Raw genomic sequence first — 20,568 nt, 5'->3', positions numbered from 1 at the left:
AGGTGAAGATTTAAAATGTGATTTGAAACCAATGTACAGCCAAGGATAGAAAGATTATACAAGGTAGCCTACACCCACTCACCACGGTGCTTAAGCCAGAACGCATCCTGTCTCAAAGGGGCCCCTACCCGTGATGTGTTCTACACATTGCAGCCGATACTTGGCCGGCACCGGGCTCCCAAAATAGACGGTAGTTCCAGATAGGTGGGCCGTGAGGCGAAAGTGAGAGAAAGTGGGAAAGGAAGAGAGAGTGGGACGCAGGACAGTGTAACAAAAGGAAAGAGCACCGGCATTGTGTGTCTGCAATCTGCTGCCTGCACCCTGCACTCCAAATTTACTCTGTGTGTGTGTGTGTGTGTGTGTGTGTATGGTGTGTCTGTGTGTGTGTGTGTGTGCAGTGACGTCAGGAAAGGTGCTCTTGTCAGTCTGGTGCTCTTCAGTGAAGGCCTATTATGTAATTCTTTGGAAAGTCTGAGCAGTGGTGGCCAGACAATCTTGTTAAATGGCTGTGATGGGCCGGAACACACACACACACACACACACACACACACACACATACACTCACAGAAACATGTAGCTATAGTATCGAACAGTTTTTCAATATAGCATGGATGAAAACACACTCACAAAAACAGCCAGTGTGATGTGATCCCCTTTGATAATAAAGCCGAACACAGAGGCCCATACATGTCAATGTGCTGAAGTGGGCCGTAGAGAGTGGAGGCTTACCCAACAGAGTTATAAATAACTGGACGGCCTGCACCTTAAGATGGTTTTGTCTGGGTGGAGGGCTCTCGGAGTTCAATGTAACCTGACAACTTAATCCCTTGTAAGAGAGAGAGGCAGAGAGAGACTGGTGAAAGTGGGGCTGTCTAGGATTTCTAAGCTACTGTTGCTTATTAGCACTTAGAAAGGGACAGCAAACATTGGCTCTTTTTTAGATACAGTTCAAGCCTGTGCAGCACGCATGCAAACCACGGACACAATCACTTATAAGGGACACACAGTGTTCAGCTATACCTTTCCACTCACCCTCACATTACTGAAATAGGTCGATTACCGTAATTTATCTTGAGTGCATGATTAGCACTTGTAGGTGAAATCACATTATGAGATTAAAGACATAGTTCGACGTTTAGGGAAACATGTATACTTGTTTTCTTGCTGGGAGTTAGATAAGAAGATCAATATCACCATGGAGTCCTTGCTGGTCGCTTGGCAACAATCATATTTATGAATCTTGGAAGTATCTGTGCCCAACCAAGGCTAGCTGTTTCCCACTGTTTGCAGTATTTATGCTAAGCTAAGCTAACTGGCTCCATGCTTTAGCTTCAGCTTCAGTTCTCCTCTTATATCTTGGTTCTGAGTATAATAAATGTCACTGATGGTGTTAATGACAAACAGCTTGACATTAATCCATAAATCTGAAAGAAAAAAACATAATTGTTCCATAGTACATAAATGTATGTACAGTGGAAGAAAACCAGACCATGAGGAACAAGGGGGTAACAACTAGGTATTTTAGAGGAAATGAGAAAGAAATTATACTTCAACATGCAAATATACAGATATTCAGAAGTGGGTTTTTTTTCCTCTTGGTGTAAGTAGTGAATGTAGGCCACCTCCAAGCTTCCGCTAATTTAACTCAAGTTAAAAAGTGGAAGCTGAACCCATTCTCTAGTGTCTTCCTTTGGACGCATGCCCATGACCAGAGGCAGTTTTCTAGTGTTTTAAGCAGGAAGGTTCAGCACGCAAGAGCAGAGCGATAACCAGTGTTTTCTTATCCTTTTCTTTTCTTAAACAGATAGATAGATAGATAGATAGATAGATAGATAGATAGATAGATAGATAGATAGATAGATAGATAGATAGATAGATAGATAGATAGTGAATATATGTGTGTCTGCTCACCACATGCAGCACCCATGTGAGAGCAGGCTGACCTTTGATTCTAGCTGCATGCGACAACTTCACTTGGATGGAAAAAGTGTGTGTGTGTGTGTGTGTGTGTGTGTGTGTGTGTGTGTGTGTGTGTGTGTGTGTTTGTGTGAGTATCTGGGAGTGTCCTCTCTGTGTGCATCTCACGCATACTTGAGGAAATTGTCAATAGTTGCTCGTGAAGACCAGGACCAGCTCAGTGTCGTCCTGCCCTATGCGAGCACATGGTCCACATTAAAGCCCATCAGACTCAGCAGTCTCCCACAAGGGCGTGCTCACCATCAGGTTCTCCAGTCAAATGTCTGGCTATTCCACTGATCTTCCCTGGTCAGGAAATGACATTGCATTTGAAATAGGGTCTCTGAGTGGATAATCTCTCCCAGGAGTGTTAGCAGAGATTTCCAAGTTCACTGGGTTTGTGCTCAGTCATGCAGACTGTACCAGTGGGCTGTGATACTGTAAGGCTTGGATCGATGCATTATTCACATAACTTGGTTTAGCTCCAGAGCTCCAAAGCAATACAGCCTTGTCTCCTTGTTAAGATACACAGTGCATCCTGAAGTGGTAAGTTAAAAGCAAACTAAAATGTGGAGGAGTCAATTTACAGGTTGCACATTTCAGAAAATAGAAGATAATAATTTCTCTTTTTCATTTTTGTACTCTGCAGCTGACCTGATCCTGTGTCTCTGCAAGTACATCAATGGCTCAGAGATTGGCCCATTTAGACCCAATTATAAGCTTAATGTTAAACCAAGTTTCTGATGTGCTACAGGGGGTGAAATTAGGTTTAATTTATATTAAAAATACAATTTGATATTTATCCATAAAATAAACACCGTACAACATTCCAAGGATTATAAATGAACAGAAATATGTTACTGCACACCCAAATGGACCTTTTCTATGTCCTATTGCAGTGATCCTGCATCTTTTTTGCAGCTTTATCCTTCTGCTTCTGAACAGGTAGACAATTTGTCTTAAGGACTGGGCCAGGTTAAGTGTATTGAGGTCAGACAGGGTGGCTGCTGAACACCACTCGTTTAATCCCTTGACCTGGTCCAACCATCAGATTAGTCCAGCTTGTTGGGGGAAATACTCAGGTTGATCCTGTTGCTCTCTGTTGGCTGCACTTCAATCACATTCAATATCCCACTTCCACCTCTCATATCCCTACTAGCCCATCAGAAAAGGTCACATAGCTTGATCACAGCGCAGAACTACTTTAAACAATGAGTAATGACGATAGCACAATCAGGATTTTGTAATAGGATGACTTCATGGCATTTAGTAGCTGACAAAAAGCAGAAAAGGACAGACAATAAAACGTAAGCCAAAGCAATTCCATTAAGGTAATCAAGTTGGAAAACAACACAACATTAATACTTTGGCAGTAGGTTGAATAACAACTGCAGCACAGATATAATGAAATGACATAATGAAACAATTCTTATTTGTTGATTTCGAATGAGCTGTACCAGTGTAACACCTGCTATTTGGGTGGATAGCATATTGACTATATAGTCAATGGTAAAATCATAAAAGAAAAAAATGTCTAATAAGTTAATTTTACCTTGCTTAAAACACGTTAGATTATTTTCATCAAGGTTTATTATTAATATTATCAACTTGTTACATAGCAAAAAAAAGATTGTATGTGTTTATTGCAGCTACAAGAGCTGCTGTACCTTGCAGATGATGGCAGTAACTCTTTTCTAATTAATCATTTGTACAAAGGCCTAGTTTAAATGTAACACATGAGACCGGGAGAGACATGTTGCAAAACTTTTTTTACTACGAAATTTTCATCATGTCATGCATCTGGTACGTCTGGTGTTGGGAATGTCCGTTTGCTGGAAAGAATTCAGTTGGTAAATTAGGTCGATTTTATTGTCTTTAATGTCTCTGCATTTGCATGCTCCTAAATGGAAACCAGTCAAAGTAGCCAGGGCTTGTTAACATGCTACTGTGGCAACAGAGTTTTAAGACTAGAATTCATTATATAGATTAAATTATATTCAGACTCACTTTGGTCAGTGCAGTATAGGATTGAGTTTTAATGTTTTGACCTGTACATTCCCTATTTTGTTTTGGATTAGCAGAAATTACCTCATGATAATGTCCTGTAATGAATGTTTCTGTATACAGTCTCTGTTTGCATTTTGTTTGACATGCAGAAGGTAATGAGAGAGAGATCTGGATGTTTTAGTACATATCTCATCAGGGGCATGAGCTCTTGTTGAAAGTAAACAGTAGGATTAGGTCTGCACAGATCTGCAAAGGCTGTTTGGTCTATCAGGTCAATTAGTTCAATTAGCTCACAGCATGGGAATGGGAGGATTTGCCTTGTCTTTGTCAGTGTCTCATCAAAACTATACTGTCAAATTACTGCTGACACCACTGGCAACTTACAGCCACCTGGATATGACTAATAGCTACAGCGATACATTCCCTTGATCCATAACCCAGCCCTAATCAAGAGGTTAAGGAGGGTAAAAGACGATCCTTTGAATAGGATTGTTTCAGGGTGTAGTCAAATATTTCGAAGAGGACCTGCTGCAGATTATTGCTGCTCTCTACTATGTTCACGCAACACCTCATCTATACATGTTTGTAGTTCTTAAAGGGACACTCCACTGATCTTACATGTTAAAGTCAATGTAATAGACACTGAGAGCAATAATCAGCCTGTGGAAACAGTTGTGTAACATCTTCTGTGGCTGTGTAGGAGCTTTGTAAAGTCTGAAAAACTGATCCAGTGACATAATCTCAGTCTGGGCTTGGATGCTCCATTTATTTAACAGAAATCCTGGGTTACAAACTGGGGATATGCAGTTGAAATCATGTGGGCATTTCCCAGGCCAGTGAAAGAAATTATCAAGATGCATCTAAGGCAGTGCAGAGTTCAGTGTTTCTGACAAGTATTAGGAACTAAAAGTCAGGATATCTTGGTAGTTTTTTATTATTATTCTGTCTCTTTTAAGTCCCCTGATTCTATGAAATATTCTTCTTAAGTTACACCTAAAAACACAGGGTTAGTTACAATCCAGCATCACATCTTATGTGATGTGTAGAGGTTGGTTTGTCAAAAATCAAGTGCAATACTGAGTTAATGTAAAACACATGAAGTTCTTCTATCCCCTCTCGTTGCACATCACAGACCTGAGTCAATGATTCCCGTGCACAGAGGAAACCTTTACGTTAGTGTGTGTTTAAGAAACAGGGAGCCAGTATGTACTCTATGAGTGTGTTTATGTGTCGTGTGCATTTGCCCTTTGTCCTTGCTGCTATGTGTTCTGGTATGTAGCTAAAGGTCGGGGCCAGGCGGAGAGCAGGACGGCAGGGGCCCCGTCAGGGGAAGCTGTGGCTGGGAAGAGCCACAGAGCCAAAGAGCCAAAGGCCAGCATCTCTGACGAGAGCAGGGATTAGGACGGGGCCATGAATATCAGAGCAAAACAATACACATCATTGTGCACCAGCTAAAATATTACAGGCTATAGAATGCAAGAGGAAATAATCACTTACTGAGCTATGTATCTTTAATTTACCTCTACAGAGACTGCTTTAAGTAAATTGCGCGTAATTTAAGAGCAGCAACTGATGTGCACACGTGGAGAATCTGAGCTAATGTGTCATTCCAGAAACATCTAGCCTGTCGTTACCCACAGCATGACTTCACAAGACTTCAGTGCAGGCTGTTCCTGAGAATTTTGCATGTCAGGACAGCTACAGTACACACACACACACAAAGACAGGCACACACACTTAATGAGTTATCCAGCAGTCCTCCTGTTGGTCAGAAGAGGTACTGCAGGGTCAAAAGTCCCTTCTCTTAGTGGTTTAGAGAGCAGTGACTCTGACCTCTGACCTTTTCTGCTTGGGCAAGCAGCCAATGGTCTGCTTTGTACATGTCAGGGACATTGTCTTTAACTGCATGATTAGACTGAATTTACACAAAGAACAGAGAATTAAGTAGCGATTAAAACATGGCCCAGATCTGTGTAATGCAGGGGTAAATCTCTCAGCCATAGAACAAAACTCATCATTGTCTTGTTGACAGGCAGCAGAACTTTGTAAGACATGGTTGGGAGTCTGCCATTTGTTATGCAATCTTTTCCAATCTGTGACCTTGTTCTACAATATCTGTGTAGAAATATGAGCTAGTGGAACATTGCAAAGGTTGGAGACAATATCACAAGCACCTGAACAATCCGGCGATGAACATTATAGATATAATGATGAGGATGCACAGAAATCAGGACCAGAAGACCCTCATTCAGCCATGAATTAGTGTAGAAGGTATACTGTAAAGAGCTAAGTCGAGTGGGTGATGGTTCAAATTCCACAGACATCTGTAATCTATGAATGCAAGTTGTGTGCACAGCTTTCCTGCATTTTGGTCACTTAGATAAATAAAGCATACACACAGTTTGAAAAGTTAAACAGAAGATCCAAATATGAAATCGCCTGTGCCTGGAGGATTTGACTGGCTTGACTGAAGCGCTGCCATCTCACTTATCCTTTTCAAATCTTTGGAGGAAATATGAGGGGTGGACTGGAAATCTTAACAATTTCACTTCCTAATCTGGAAGACTAGAGGAGAAAATGGAGTAGCTTTTTATTGTCCCATTCATCAGTTTTATTGTCAGCTGTCATTATGAATGCTACAGTGTGGTGAAGCCTGGACATTTACTCTGCTGATGCAGTTGATTTGGACAGATTTGAATGTGCCACTCACTTGTGTATTGATGCGCTGCCTCCTGTCACTGCAGAAGCATTGCACTGGCACAGGTTGAAGACCTGATATAGCTAATGTCATTTTTCACCTGTTGTTGTGGTGGTTGTTTGCAAGTGGTTAAATGATTTACTAATTTGATGTAAGATGAACTTGTGCTTCACTGGCTTGTCAGTTAAAATAGAAAACTGCATTGTGTTGTTCAGGTGTTGCTGTTTACACGTCCATCCTCTGTATCCTCACCTGTTCAGGAGAGCTGTCATTAACCTATGACAAATGGCATAAGGCTGAATGGTATTCAGTGTTACAGCCATAATGTACAGTGTATTAGTCTTTGAGAATTTCCCTGAAGGCAGTTTGTTGTTCATCACAACAACCGGCACAGAACAGGAACAGAAAAGTACAGGGCAGTACCAACCACTGATAATTAATTTGTTCATGAAGACAATAGCAGCTGGTGTGGAAGAATTCCTGTGCGTACTTGTTCCAGATGCTGCACAAAAATTAACGAACTGATCTTTCTAGTGATTCTTCTGCAAGTTCGATATGAATCAAGTTTACCCTGGCACGTGCCGGCCATATGCTGCACTCCCTGCTTCTCTTGGCTTTTATATATTACCAAACTAAACCATATAAATGGAAGTATATACAATCTGAAATACTGTTACAGACTCACTTGAGTACTGAATGACAAAGTGTAGCTTGTTTTAAGCAGTGCAGTAGCTGACTGACTGACATGTTTGAGCCTCAGGGCTTACTGTAGCTGTATGCACTCACTGCTGAGACTTTTAGTGCTTGTTACTGTTAATTGTTTGCATTTTAATTGAAATACTTATATTGTCCCCAGATTAGATTGTTTCTTATGTATTCTACTGTCATGCTACAACATATCATTTGGTAGAATTATGTTTATTTACTCACATGTAGTATCAAACAATTATCACAGTAATTCAAGTAAAAACAATTCTTTATTCAATAAGTTATCAGCTTTGTATGTTATATGTTGCATATCCTGTTAGTGTTTCCTGTATTCTTGTGGCATGTGACACAATAGCCAATACTCAAAACTGGAAATACTTAATGACAGAGAAATACTGACGGAAAAAACACTTGAACATCCCTGCACTAATGTTTTCCACACTGTAGGTCTGCATCCTGATGTCTGTGGCCTGATGTAAGCTGCTGAAATTCAATAATGACAAGGCACTGGACTGGGCTGACTGGACCTTGCAAATAATTCTCTTTGCAAGGTCTCTTTGCATTCTCTTTTGAAACTTTGTCAAATTTGTATCAGATGGTTTTAGTATCTTACTGCACATCTTATGTAACACTGTATATCAAATTAATCATGTTCTAAGCTAACAGCTATGGTTGCCTAAACTAGCCTCTAATGGCAAAATGCATCTTATGAATGAAATGAAGTTTCTGCTACGAGATTTAGGTCTGAAACCCACCACTTCCGGAGCAGGTAAGTCCTCATTCAGAACATGATTTTGTTCAGATAGTTAAGAGCAATTTGACATTTCCAGAGCGGCTTAAAACTTCTTCTTAAAATTACTTCTGTTTCCAAGTATTTCATCCATGTAGGCCAAAAATTGCAAAGCAAAAATTGTGGAATGGCTTTGCCAGACTACCCCAAACTAGTAAATCATTAAAAAAAAAGTTCAATGAAAAAAGACATGTCAACATAATTGTGGGGAGTGTTGGAAAGCATCTGTCGGTTGGAAGTTTCTGGTGACTTCCTTCCAAAGTCCGAATTAAGGAAACCTCTGGCAAAATGAATTCTGTTATAAACATTACTGATGTGTACGTGTGTGAGAGAGAGTGTGCAAAATATCTGTGTATTTCTCTTTAGACCAGAATGTAGGTGCATACAAGAGGTAGATTAACCAGAGCGCCTCTGTGTCTAAGAATATGTGTGTCTGTGTGAGCGTCAGAGAGGCTGTGATTCACCATGTAACCTTCCCCTCATCACTTCCCCTCAACCTGCGAAACACATACATACACAAACACAGAAGCTTGGTCTCTTGCCATTGATCTGTGTGTGTGTGTGTGTGTGTGTGTGTGTGTGTACTTGTACTTGCTACATAGTAAGGACCAAAAAATGTATTTTACTAACAGAGTGAGGACATTTTGGGAAAGTGAGGACATTTTGGCCGGTCCTCACTTTTTGAGGGTTAAGACTTGGTTTTAGAGTTATGGTTAGAATTAGGTTTAGGTTAAGGTTAGGGTCAGGGTTAGGGTTAGGCACTCAGTTGTGATGGTTAAGGTTAGGGAATGTATTATGTCAATGAGTGTCCTCACAAAGATAGAAGTACAAGTATGTGTGTGTGTGTGTGTGTGTGTGTGTAAAAGTACAAGTAGCACAAACAAAAGTCTTACTTTCGAAATTTTCCTTAAAGCTATTCCAGTCATATATTTGTATTAACAGTGGATCAAATGATTATGTGTCATGTGAAAGGTGTTGCTTGCAATGACAAACCCACAGATATATATAACTTGGCTCGGGAGTTCCCCTCAGCTCAGAGTTTTTTTTCCCACTCAGCTAATTTTTTTGGTTTTATATCCTCCAACTTTGGTTCACTCTCACTGCGCTCATCAGCTCTGTTTCTAGATGGAGCAGGAGAACAGTTATAACAAACTCATAACACACTACCTGCCCAGAACCAAATGGCAGACAGACAAACTAGATGTTAAACATACAGTAGTGGAGTAACCAGCAGCTTAAAATCCAGATATCTCCTTCAGGAGTTGTTGGAGATTAAAAACAGCTAATAGGAGATTAAATCTTGGACTTACATTTGTCAGGAGGATACAAACACAACTCTAAATGAATGTTGCTCCATGTTGGCTGGATATGTTAAGAAGTAAGTGTTTGCATATATAAAAACTGAATAAGGTAACAATATGTCAGTGATGTGTTTACAACTTGTTGGACAGCACCCAAGTGGCAAAAAATAAGTAATTAAAAAAAAAAGTATTATGAACAAAATCTACTTCAGGTTTCCTAATAAAGAGGAAGGAGTAGGCAAAAGAGGGCCTCACTGCCAATAATATTTTACATAGCTGGATATTCATTGTTGATGCTTCAAGTCATGAGCAGCATTTTAATGCTTGACTGGTGAAGTTGGAGCTAATATTGACTATTTTACATGGTGTTAAGTAATAGAGTAAACAGTACAACAAGGCATCATGTTTCATTGTACTTGTAGGTTTTTAACAATTTTGTCTGCAAGGTTAGTTATGACTTACCAAATACGTGTGTGTGTGTGTGTGTGTGTGTGTGTGTGTGTCTAATCTTGCAAACTGACACCGACACTGCTCTTATTGGTTGTTTCTCTTCCTTTTACATCTGCTAGGTCAGCTCTACATGTCAGTCTGACAGGGACAAAGAGGATTTTCTCTCTCTTTGTTTCTCTCTCTCTCTCTCTCTCTCTCTCTCTCTCTCCCTCTTCCTCTCCCACACTCGCTCTCTCTGTGCCTCATTCCCACAGCAGAGGCACGAAAGGTTTACACATTCATAAACATTATGCTATGTGCGTGTATGTTGTGCGTCATGGAAGGAGCCTTGCCCCATGTCTTATGTATATGAATGAATGGCTCTTACATGGGGAATGGCTCCTCCCCAGGAAACCCGTGACTGTACTTTCCAGAAATAGAAGATGACTTGCTTAAAGTGGAACTAATGCATCAGTGACGAGTTTCCAGCAGGGCTCAATATGATGGAGACCGCATTGTACCTCCTGCAGGCAGGACTGCTTGTAGCTGAACCTGTTCTCAAAGACGTGTATGCATGCAGTTCAGCAAACTGGCACAATCGATTTCCCGCGCTACAATGTACATGCAGCAAATTCAGATATGCGTGAACACACAGACACAAATGCACCTAGACACGCATAGGCAGAGCAGCAGAGAAAGGTGTAGGCGGTGTGACGCAAGCAGTATGAGTCACTCTGACACAAAGCCTGAGCTACAACACACACCATTGTCATAGTATTACCTCTCCAACAGGTTGGATGGATTGCTGCTTTCCCTCCCCTCATTGGTAGAAAAAAGAATGACCAGAGGTGAGGACACGGATACAACCTTTAAATCACCAACTCAAGACCTTCTTCAGTACAAACCTCCTCAGGGGCCCAGCAATGAAGATTAATCACATTCATTCTTTTTTTCTTTTTCTTTTAAACTCTGAGATATGATGATGATGTAAAAGGCTGTAACTATAGCAACACAAACCTGTCATCCAAAAGAAGCACCCCCACCATATGCCCAAGTTGCATTTTAAGTGTTTCAGTGTTTCCAAAACTACAGAAATGGGATCAAGATCCAGAGAGAGCATAAACAATTTTCCTGATTTTTTTTTTTTTTTTTCATTATTATTAGTATTTAAGTAAATGTCATCAACATCGTGATGTCATTGCCCATGAATTCACCATCTCACCCTGTCTGTGTAAGGTCTCAAAGAGCTTTACATGACCACATGAGCTACACTTTCAGGCCATATGATCAAGTAGAGAAAATCTTGCTGCCCTGCCAACCTCCTCCACAAGAGGGTGTAAAATCTAGTCTTTGCCTCTTCGCCAAGTGCATACCAAACTGTTGCCCAATCCTGTTTGTCACATTAGTGGGGGAAAAATGGCAAACTTGATAGTATGTTGCAGCACTGTCCAAGGATATGGAGGTGTTATTTGAATACAGATAAGACAGCAGCCTTGCCTGATAATTCAAGGTGAAATACCCACTCCTTCATGTTGCTCCACAGAGGAAACACAAAGCTGTAAAGTTATACAATTGTGAGCGTTGCCAAGATGCAGTTATGGGGTTTTCTATTTGTTCAATTAGTATGGAATAAGGCATTAACACTGGGTAATGTTTGAGAATAATTGCCCCCTCAAACTGCTTGCAGACTTTGTTAGCAAATACTACAGGAGCTTTGGATTACTCTCTCTCTCTCTCTCTCTCTCTCTCTCTCTCTCTCTCTCTCACACACACACACACACACACACAGACATGCACACACAACGCAGATGGGAGACAGATGTTTAATAGACAAGGTCAAGGAGTCCATACAGTAATTGTCTGCTCCACCATTTCTCAGTATTCTCGGCATTGTTCAGATCACCACATCCACATAAATCCAGGAAATTTCCTCTAGAATGGAAACCATCACAGACTTATTTGTGTTTTCTTTCTTTCTCTTACACACATATATGCACACATACCCAAACACACAAACACGTACACACTGCAGGCCTGTTCTTGTGGTACATTCAACAGACTTAGAACCTCCTCCACTCATATAAGGTACTCGTTGCTGCGGTAGTAGCCATCCAAAACCTTGCTCCACTTTCTTTTTCACTCACTCGGACTCACTGTTTCTCCTCCTTTCTGGATGTTTCTGTGTACACAGAGAAAGTGCTGATGATGACTGACTAATACAAGAAGCAGCAGATAAATGATGAAACATAAGGAGAGGAGGAGAAGTTTCTAATCTCATTATCCCTACCTAAGCTAATCCACCAGGAACGACACCTCCAAGTCATACACACCCCTGACACATGTTGCATGATACACGCAGATATACGGTATATGCATGGTGATCAGGTGAGCCCCAACAATAAACAAAAAAGATGTCGGATATGCAGGATACACTGCTGCTGGGATCAGAGGGAATCAAGAAAACGATCCTGCATGGAGGTACCGGAGAAATTCCAAAATTCATCACTGGAGCAAAGGTACTCTAGACCTTCACGACTTTATCCTCACTTCAGATAAATCCGGAAAGACACTAATGGGTATACACCTAAATATGTGTTTATCTGAATTTAGTTTTTCAAACAACTTAGCTGTCATCCAGTAAAGACTAGGCCATGTGGGCTCACGGTTATTTCACTGTACTGTAAGTGAATCTAACTAAAGCATATTTCAGATTAATAGTAGCGACAGTATGTATGGGCCAGTTTTGGACAAATGAACTAGAATGAATTAAAATATGACTCACAAAGCTCGTTTCTATATTTCAAATCTAATTAGAGATACTAATGAAACTCAGCATATGCACTTAATTATCATACCATGCGCAGCATCATATGACCATGCAGAGACAGAACAGTTTTATGTGAACCATAAACTAAACTATTGCAGGGCACCAAAAAAAACATCTGGCCAAACAGAAGCTGTTTTACAAAACTGTCTGTTACTATTCTATACTCTTGGTTTTAAACACGGCAGATTTTTGTCTACTAAAAGATCAGACCAACTGTTTGCACATGAAGCTAAAGAGCTGTGCTGTGAAGATGCCTCTCACTAGGCACTAGATTCATAGTTGAACTATTATTGGCCTGTATGACCATAATATATTTGCAAAGGTTTGAAAGGGTTGTTGTTGATGGCGTTATTATTTGTGATTTACGGACTTCACTTTCCTGACTTCTGCCAATTCTCATCCTGTTGCCAGTGCTACAGGATGACGGAAGGGAAGAACATTTATGTTGTTACAGTTCCCACTGGCAGCCAGTAGAGGTTGGTAGAGGACATATATCACTCACCGCCCCTTTAATGTTATTTTAATCCAATACACTTTTACTTTTTTAACCAGCTGCAACAGGTTTGACATAAAGAATTTCAGTTGGGTTTATATGAATGTGTAACATCTATAACTCTGTGATGCTAACAACCTGTGTGGCTTATCAACCCTGTTTTACAGTTTCTGTATCTTTTTTTTTCATTCCTCAAGTTTCCCTAAAAGTGTTTAGAACTTGTGACCTACAAGTCATTCAGGGCACGACATCATCCTTGGTTCATTAAAACATTCCTGACTTGAGCTGGTACCGTAAATGAGGGCACTGAAAATTTGAAAAATGGGAAAAGACCACGAAAACCACAGTGCACCACACTGTACACTCAGTTCTGCTGAATGGTTTCACTTTCTTTGGATGTTATACAACCATGCAACCTTGGCATGTCTGTCCTTCCGCATGTCTGTCTGCCCTGTTGAATAACTGAGCTGTGTGAAGCCTGTGACATAACATTTTTGTTGAGACTGGTGTTTGGTTGTGTTTAGTGGGCCAGTGTTTCAACAAAACATGTTATCTTTGCCTGTCAGAGGGTTTCGACTTGTGACAACTCCTCCTCTTGCCTTTTCATTTGATAGTATTTCTGATCACCTGCATTTCACGTCCCAACGACTGAGTCTTTCTGATAGTTATGTCACATGGCTTGCTGTGTTGCCTTGAAGAGCCATTGCCCACGTTTAAACCTGACATAAGTCTTTGCCATTATGCTTAACTCTCCCCATTTTTGTCCACATTGTGTACAAGCTTCATGTAGTTCCTCGGTGAAAATGGTTCTTCTCTTCTATGGTTCTTTTGCCTCAAGGTGACGTTCCACTTCCGCACCCAGCTGTGTGATGATGATCGGACAGTAATAGATGACAGCAAAGTGGTGGGGACACCCATGGAGATTGTGATCGGCAACATGTTTAAACTGGACATCTGGGAGACCCTGTTGTCCTCCATGAGGATCGGTGAGGTGGCTGAATTCTGGTGTGACACCACTGTGAGTGCTAAAAGAAAAGCTGTTGTTTTCTCGCTCTGTGTTTCCTTGTTTTTTCTGACTTTTTTTTGTAGCATTGGGGGATTATAGTCTGTTAGTACAAATCCCCTCTGAGAAGTGTGACTTTGCACTTTGGATAGAGTGACATCATACTGCAGATGTGGAAGTTGTAGACACTGCTTTCAATCACAAGCAACAAATCAGCACAGTAAGACAAGTTTCATGTGCTCCAATTATAAATGTAAAGACTAAACGTAAAGCACAAGCATATGTTGCACTATCCCTCATAACACACGCTGGTCATGAAATAGAAAATCAACACTCCCAGATGAAAGGAGTATATCACTAACAGGCTTCACAGAGCTAACAGATAACGGAATGGGTGCTCAAAACGTTTTCAAAACTGGATCAGGCAACATGAACTAGAATCACTTACATGATAATAATGTAAAAGGTTTACAACAATTAATATTAAAAACTCAGTTGCCTCAGTTTCATTTTCTTTCTGAGTAATGCTTTGTCTTTGTGGATGTTGTTTCTGTATGACCTCTGTTATGAAAGCTCATACAGATATCTGGTACAGAAACATATGCAAACCTGAACCAGAGACAGTTATGAAGCCAACATAACTGCTCTGGATATGAGTTGATGTATGTATTTCTTATGTAATCTACACGTTGTTATGTCCTGTGGTGTGTGTGTGTGTGTGTGTGTGTGTGTGAGTCAGTGGGTGTGGCACACTGTAAATGACAGATGCATTGAGACATACTGTCATTAATCTGCAGCGGCCTCACTTTCGCCTAATCGGCTCTGATTCCTGCTGAATCAGCACAACCGACTCCCCTCCACTCTGATTAGATTTGATTGGGCTTAGAGCTTTATTCACTCCTCTGAACAACATGGCGGCTCCACACACTCCACTGAAATGTGTTCTGCAGCAGCATCCCATCCAGCGGAGGGCAACCTCAACCTGGTGAACTGAGGAAACAGACTGATAATGTGAACCAACTCAAAACAAGGTTTATATTACAATTCATCTTCGATCAGGATCAGGATCAATACGCCTCACCAACAAAATGACGTCTGTGCATAACAGTAATTCCTCTTATATTCACGTGTCCACTGAGGATATTTTAAAGTATCACAATACAAATGTAACCACTTTATTTATTTATTTATTTTATTATTCATTTATTATTTCCTGTTATGCTTGGCATTATAACAATGATCTGTAAAAGAAATAAAAAGATTTTATTAAAAGTAAAATTCAACTATAAATCAAAAAACTAATTCTATCTTTGACAAAGTTTTAAAAGAAAAAGTCAGATCAGTGTTTAATTTTTTACTTTTTTCTGGTGGTAAGTTGTCTCATGAGGGCATGGCAGGTCTTTGAGGGGCACAGTGACCCCTTCAGGGGACACACTGCAAAACAACAAACTATAGAATTTACTCATGATTCTATCATAATTTTGTGATGAATATTATTAAATAAAACAAGAATTTCAGAGAAAAATGTAATAAAAAATAACACTGTGTTCGTACCACTCTCAGACACGTGTGTTTCAGATTTTGGGTTGAATCAGTGGAATGGGTTAGATAAAGAACTCATTGATGTAACACTCATGGTGGATGCTGTAATTGTTGCACTTGTTGTTATCTATCACCAGATAAATATATTCAGATGTGTGATAAACACTAAGTATATTATTTAGGTTTTTAAATTGAGAATTAGAGGGGTTAAGAAATAATAAGTCTTAATTTCCTCCTACCTTCTTGTCTATTTGTTGATCTGTTTACTGAGAATTTGTTGCTTATGTTTAATTATAGTGTTGTTATTGTTATTTGCTTTTTTTTAGTTTTTATTTATGTTTTTTAATACATATTTTTAAAAAAACCAAAAAAAACAACGCTGTCTTAAAACAAATCCAGAGCTGCTTCGTAGGCTGAAAAAAGCAAAAACTCATCCGATGAGCAAAACTCCTCAGACATCACCATCACCGTGCTCATCCATTATTTCACATTAAAAAGCTCGAATGTCAAACTTCAGTCACCTTGAGACCACTGTTTATAATTCAGATCATTATTACGTAATGATTCTGTTTTCAATTTTGACTCTTGTTCACCTTCCTGTTCCTCAGCACACCGGCGTTTATCCACTTGTGTCCAAGAGTATGCGGCGCATCGCAGAAGGTAAAGACCCAGTCGACTGGCACATCCACACATGTGGTATGGCCAACATGTTCGCCTACCACAGCCTCGGCTACGACGACCTGGATGAGCTGATGAAGGAGCCAAAACCTCTGTACTTTGTCCTCGAGCTGCTCCGGGTGAGAGACAGCAGAGACGAGCGCACAGGTTCACAGTGAGGAAGAGATCTGTGTCCACAGAAGCTGCATTGGCAAAGAGAACGTAAAAGTGATCAGATCTGAAGAACATCTGCTTGTGGGGGTGGGGATTACTGTAATACATCAAGACCATTCAGCGCCAGTGACCATATCATCTTACAGAGCTGTAACTTGTGTTTTATAGGTGCAGCAGCCCAGTGAGTACAACAGGGAGTCATGGGCTCTGAATGATGAGGAGAGGCTGAAGGCAGTCCCTGTTCTGCATGGCCAGGGGAACAAGCTCTATAAAGAAGGACGCTACCAGGAGGCCACGCAAAAGTACAAGGAGGCTGTCATCTGCATCAAAAATGTCCAGACTAAGGTGATTAAGCGAACAGAAGATTGTTGGCTTCTGTAAGACAATATGGGCAGCATTTAACAAACATAGGATTTCTGGTATGTATTGACGTGGATGAGAACTGGTTTCCCCCTTCAGGAGAAAGCATGGGACATCCCCTGGATGAAGCTGGAGAAGATGGCCAACACCCTAACCCTCAACTACTGCCAGTGTCTACTACGCATGGAGGAGTACTACGAGGTCATCGAGCACACCAGCGACATCATCAATCAGAACCCAGGTTTGGCACTGACACAGACTGATGATGTGTGTGAGTTATGGTGACATTTTTAAAGCAGAAAAAGTTTTTTTGCGCTAAGTACATTATTACCTTCCAGTTAGTTGATTTATGAGTGTAAAGGACGTGCTGTGTAAGCATTACAGCCTCACAGTGTATTTAGGCTTTAAAAGGTTGGGTATGTTTTTCACAATGTATGTGTGTGTGTGTGTGTGTGTGTGTGTGTGTGTGCAGGTTTTTATGGTATCTGTAAATGTATGTCTCATGTGTCTATAAAAGTCTGCCCTTGTAAAAGGTCTGGTGCCTCTGTTTCTACACTAACACGCACAGCCCATGTTCCCGCGTGTTCATATTGTTCATAACAGAAGTTGTTGAAATGATTCATTTACATACTTCAGTTAAGAGCAGTCACCCCGCGCACACTCTGCAGATGTCGCTCACATGAATGCTGCTGTCAAACATGTATATGCCTGCATTTGTCCTTCAGGCGTAGTGAAGGCCTTCTACCTGAGAGGGAAGGCCCACATGGAGGTGTGGAATGAGGCCGAGGCTCGGCAGGACTTCAGCAGGGTGCTGGACCTGGACCCCGGCATGAAGAAGGCGGTCAAGAAGGATTTGGCTGTGCTTAACATGCGCATGGAAGAGAAGAACCGGGAGGACAGGGACAAGTATAAGGGCATGTTTTAATCAGGAGAAACTGCACAAAAGGCTGGAGAAGAGTGGAGTTGTTAAATCGCAAATCCCCATGCTTAATTTTACCTTTAATCACCACTTAAATAATAAACTGATCCTGGTTTATTAAATCAGGAGGTAATATATATATACACAACTCTTTTGGCCTGTCTTTCTTTTTCCTCCAAACCATGATTAAGACAATTTATACAAGTTAAATTAAGGACTTTTTACCCTTATAATCTTATATAATGTGATTTGGTTTCATGGATTTGTTTGTATTTAGGTCTAAAGCTGTATCTATAAATGCTAAGATTATGTGAATTAGGTGAAAAATCATTATCAGGCTACAGTTTGTTTAAAGGAACTTTACATTTGTTCACTTTCTGTGAACAAATGTCAAGAGTTAGATGTAAAATCCATACCACTCTCTGTATGCTAAATAGCCCTTAGCTTAGCTTAGCAAAAAAAGTGGAAACAGGGGCAAACAGATAGTCTGGCTCTGTCCAAAGATAACATGATCAGCACCTCAAAAGCTCATTACTATATATTTATGTCATATATGTTATTTGTCTAATCCAGTGGAAGTTCTGTTCTACTTGTCCTCTTATCTAACTCTCAGGGGGATAAGGGAAGAAGTGTGTTTCCTAAAATGTGGAACTATTCCTTTAACACCACTTGATTTGTAATATTGTCTTGGAATATTTCATTGTCGTGTATATGAAAAACTCATCCAACCATTCATCTGTCCATCACCGAACAAATGCCACTAATAAACTGTTGGAACGGCTTTGTTTAAATGTGCCCTCTGTCAAAGACCTGAAGTAGTGGCTCCGTTGTTTCTTAAGTGTTATTTATAGTTTGTGGTGATATAAATGTCTCCTCTCTAGGTTTGTAAGCACATTGCCCTTCCACAAGGTGGAGCTCTGATCACAATAATCCCTCTGTTTCTACCTGAACCCTGTTGGAAAACATTCTGAGCCTAAGCAGCGTTCACATCTGCATGAGGAGTCTGGGGGCTTGTAAAGATAAATGATCATCTACTATCTATTGTCTCCTTCCCATCTTTCCACTGTGCAAGCGCTTACTGCATAGTGTTTGTTACAAAGTGGTGAGGTACAGTGAGGAAAGTGAGCGATGGAAGGAAACAGAGGGAGTACAATGCAAAGAGGGAGTCATGACTAATACATCTCCTCTCCAGGGTTTCCTGAAAGCCAGAGCCAAACGAGGACAAATACCCTGGGCACTGAAATGCACTTGCACTTTTGAACGCACTTGGACAAAATAATAGATCAACAGTTGTACACCACACACAGTTCAGTTTTATTCCGTTTCTATTCCCCCATCACTACCAAGGGTCACAGTGCAATGTGGCAGTCACTCTGGGAAATGAGGCTGACGCTAATGCACCAGTCTAACCATGAGGAAAATCAATAGGAGCAGGTCAAAGAAAAAAAAAAATCGTGATTAAACTTTAAAGCCAGCGTTCAGCCCATAACAACCACCTATTCTAATGCAGCTCTTAGTGTTACCTGAACCGAGGCAAGTAAATAAAGAGACTGAAAACCGTGGACTTTCAACACAGCGATTATCTGAGATCATATGCAATTTATCCCGAGGGAATTAAAAGGCTATTTTCTGATCCAGAGGGACATTTTATAAATCTGCACACCTGCCATTTAGAAAATTGACTTAGAAAGAGTTGATTTATGACGTCGGGCTGTGCCACTGGAAACCTCCGCCCGGACTAAAACACACGGCTACTGTAAATTCTGCATAGCAGCACAATCCGCCGCTGGCTTTCCTGCATAAACCGCTGGTGCTGATGTTGAGAAGAGGAGAAGGAAGGGGGGGGGGGGGGGGGGGGCGGCTGCCAGACTGCCCTGCTCCGACATGAGATGCGTCAAGTCAGCGTCAGGAAAGTCGGTTTCGTGCCGGAAGCAAGAAGACCGTGGCCTCAAAGGAAAAACAAACAAATTTAGCGCGGAAGGAAAGAAATAAAGTTATGTGATGTTTACCCTGTGCTTTACTGTTTTGCTTACTTCCTCCTTCAGTCTCATGGTTACTGTATTCATTTGGCAAATGCTTTTGTTTAGAGAAACTTACATTGTTTTCTCATTCACATAGTAGAGTTAGGCTCTTTAAGGTGCAGTGCCTTGCTTAAGGACACTTAAGGCGCTCCCCTACAGTCATCAGACATCCTGCTCTGGGCCATCTGAGCTACATGATATGTGCTGACTACAGGCTACATTTATGATATGAAGTTTTTTTTTTTTTTTTTTTTACAGATGTTACCCTGTATATATTATTATTGCCATCATTATTGTTATTATTATTATTAGCAGTAGTAGTAGTAGTAGTAGTAGTAGTATAATTATTAGTATTGTTGTTGTTGTTGTTGTTGTTGTGTGTTAAGTAGAGTACCCTGACAGCAATTATTTATATGCCACTACAAAACTTAGGTAGTATACTGAGCATACATAATGATAATAATAACAACAATAATAATAATAATAATAATAAAATAATAATAGTGTAATGACAGTACGAATTTAAATAATGCAGAGCTATTAAGAAATATAATTTTAAATCTAATTAAAAGTCTTTGTCAAAAATACATAAATAAAAATTCAAAAATTGGCCTATTTAAAAGCGTTTTTAAAGATAGGATAGTGAGGTTGTTTGCCTGATTCCTTGTCAAAGCCCTACAAGT

The 20,568-nt window shown here is 40.4% G+C and overlaps 1 protein-coding gene across 1 annotated transcript; it reads left to right on the top strand.

The window, feature by feature from the left end:
- Window positions 1–12,204: 12,204 nt before the first annotated feature.
- Window positions 12,205–18,645, top strand: aipl1 (aryl hydrocarbon receptor interacting protein-like 1). Its single transcript, XM_071497271.1, has 6 exons — window positions 12,205–12,405; window positions 14,048–14,227; window positions 16,363–16,551; window positions 16,754–16,930; window positions 17,045–17,186; window positions 17,671–18,645. Exons 1-6 carry the CDS (start codon window positions 12,301–12,303, stop codon window positions 17,868–17,870), a joined length of 993 nt encoding a protein of 330 aa, XP_071353372.1. The 5' UTR covers window positions 12,205–12,300; the 3' UTR covers window positions 17,871–18,645.
- The last annotated feature ends 1,923 nt before the right edge of the window (window positions 18,646–20,568 follow it).

The sequence above is a fragment of the Trachinotus anak genome, unplaced genomic scaffold, assembly GCF_046630095.1.
Source record: "Trachinotus anak isolate AG129_WGS33_773 ecotype Australia unplaced genomic scaffold, CSIRO_AGI_Tana_v1 ptg000014l, whole genome shotgun sequence".
Taxonomy (NCBI): domain Eukaryota; kingdom Metazoa; phylum Chordata; class Actinopteri; order Carangiformes; family Carangidae; genus Trachinotus; species Trachinotus anak.
The sequence above is the reverse complement of the archived record's forward strand: the minus strand, read 5'-3'. Positions and strand labels throughout refer to the sequence as shown.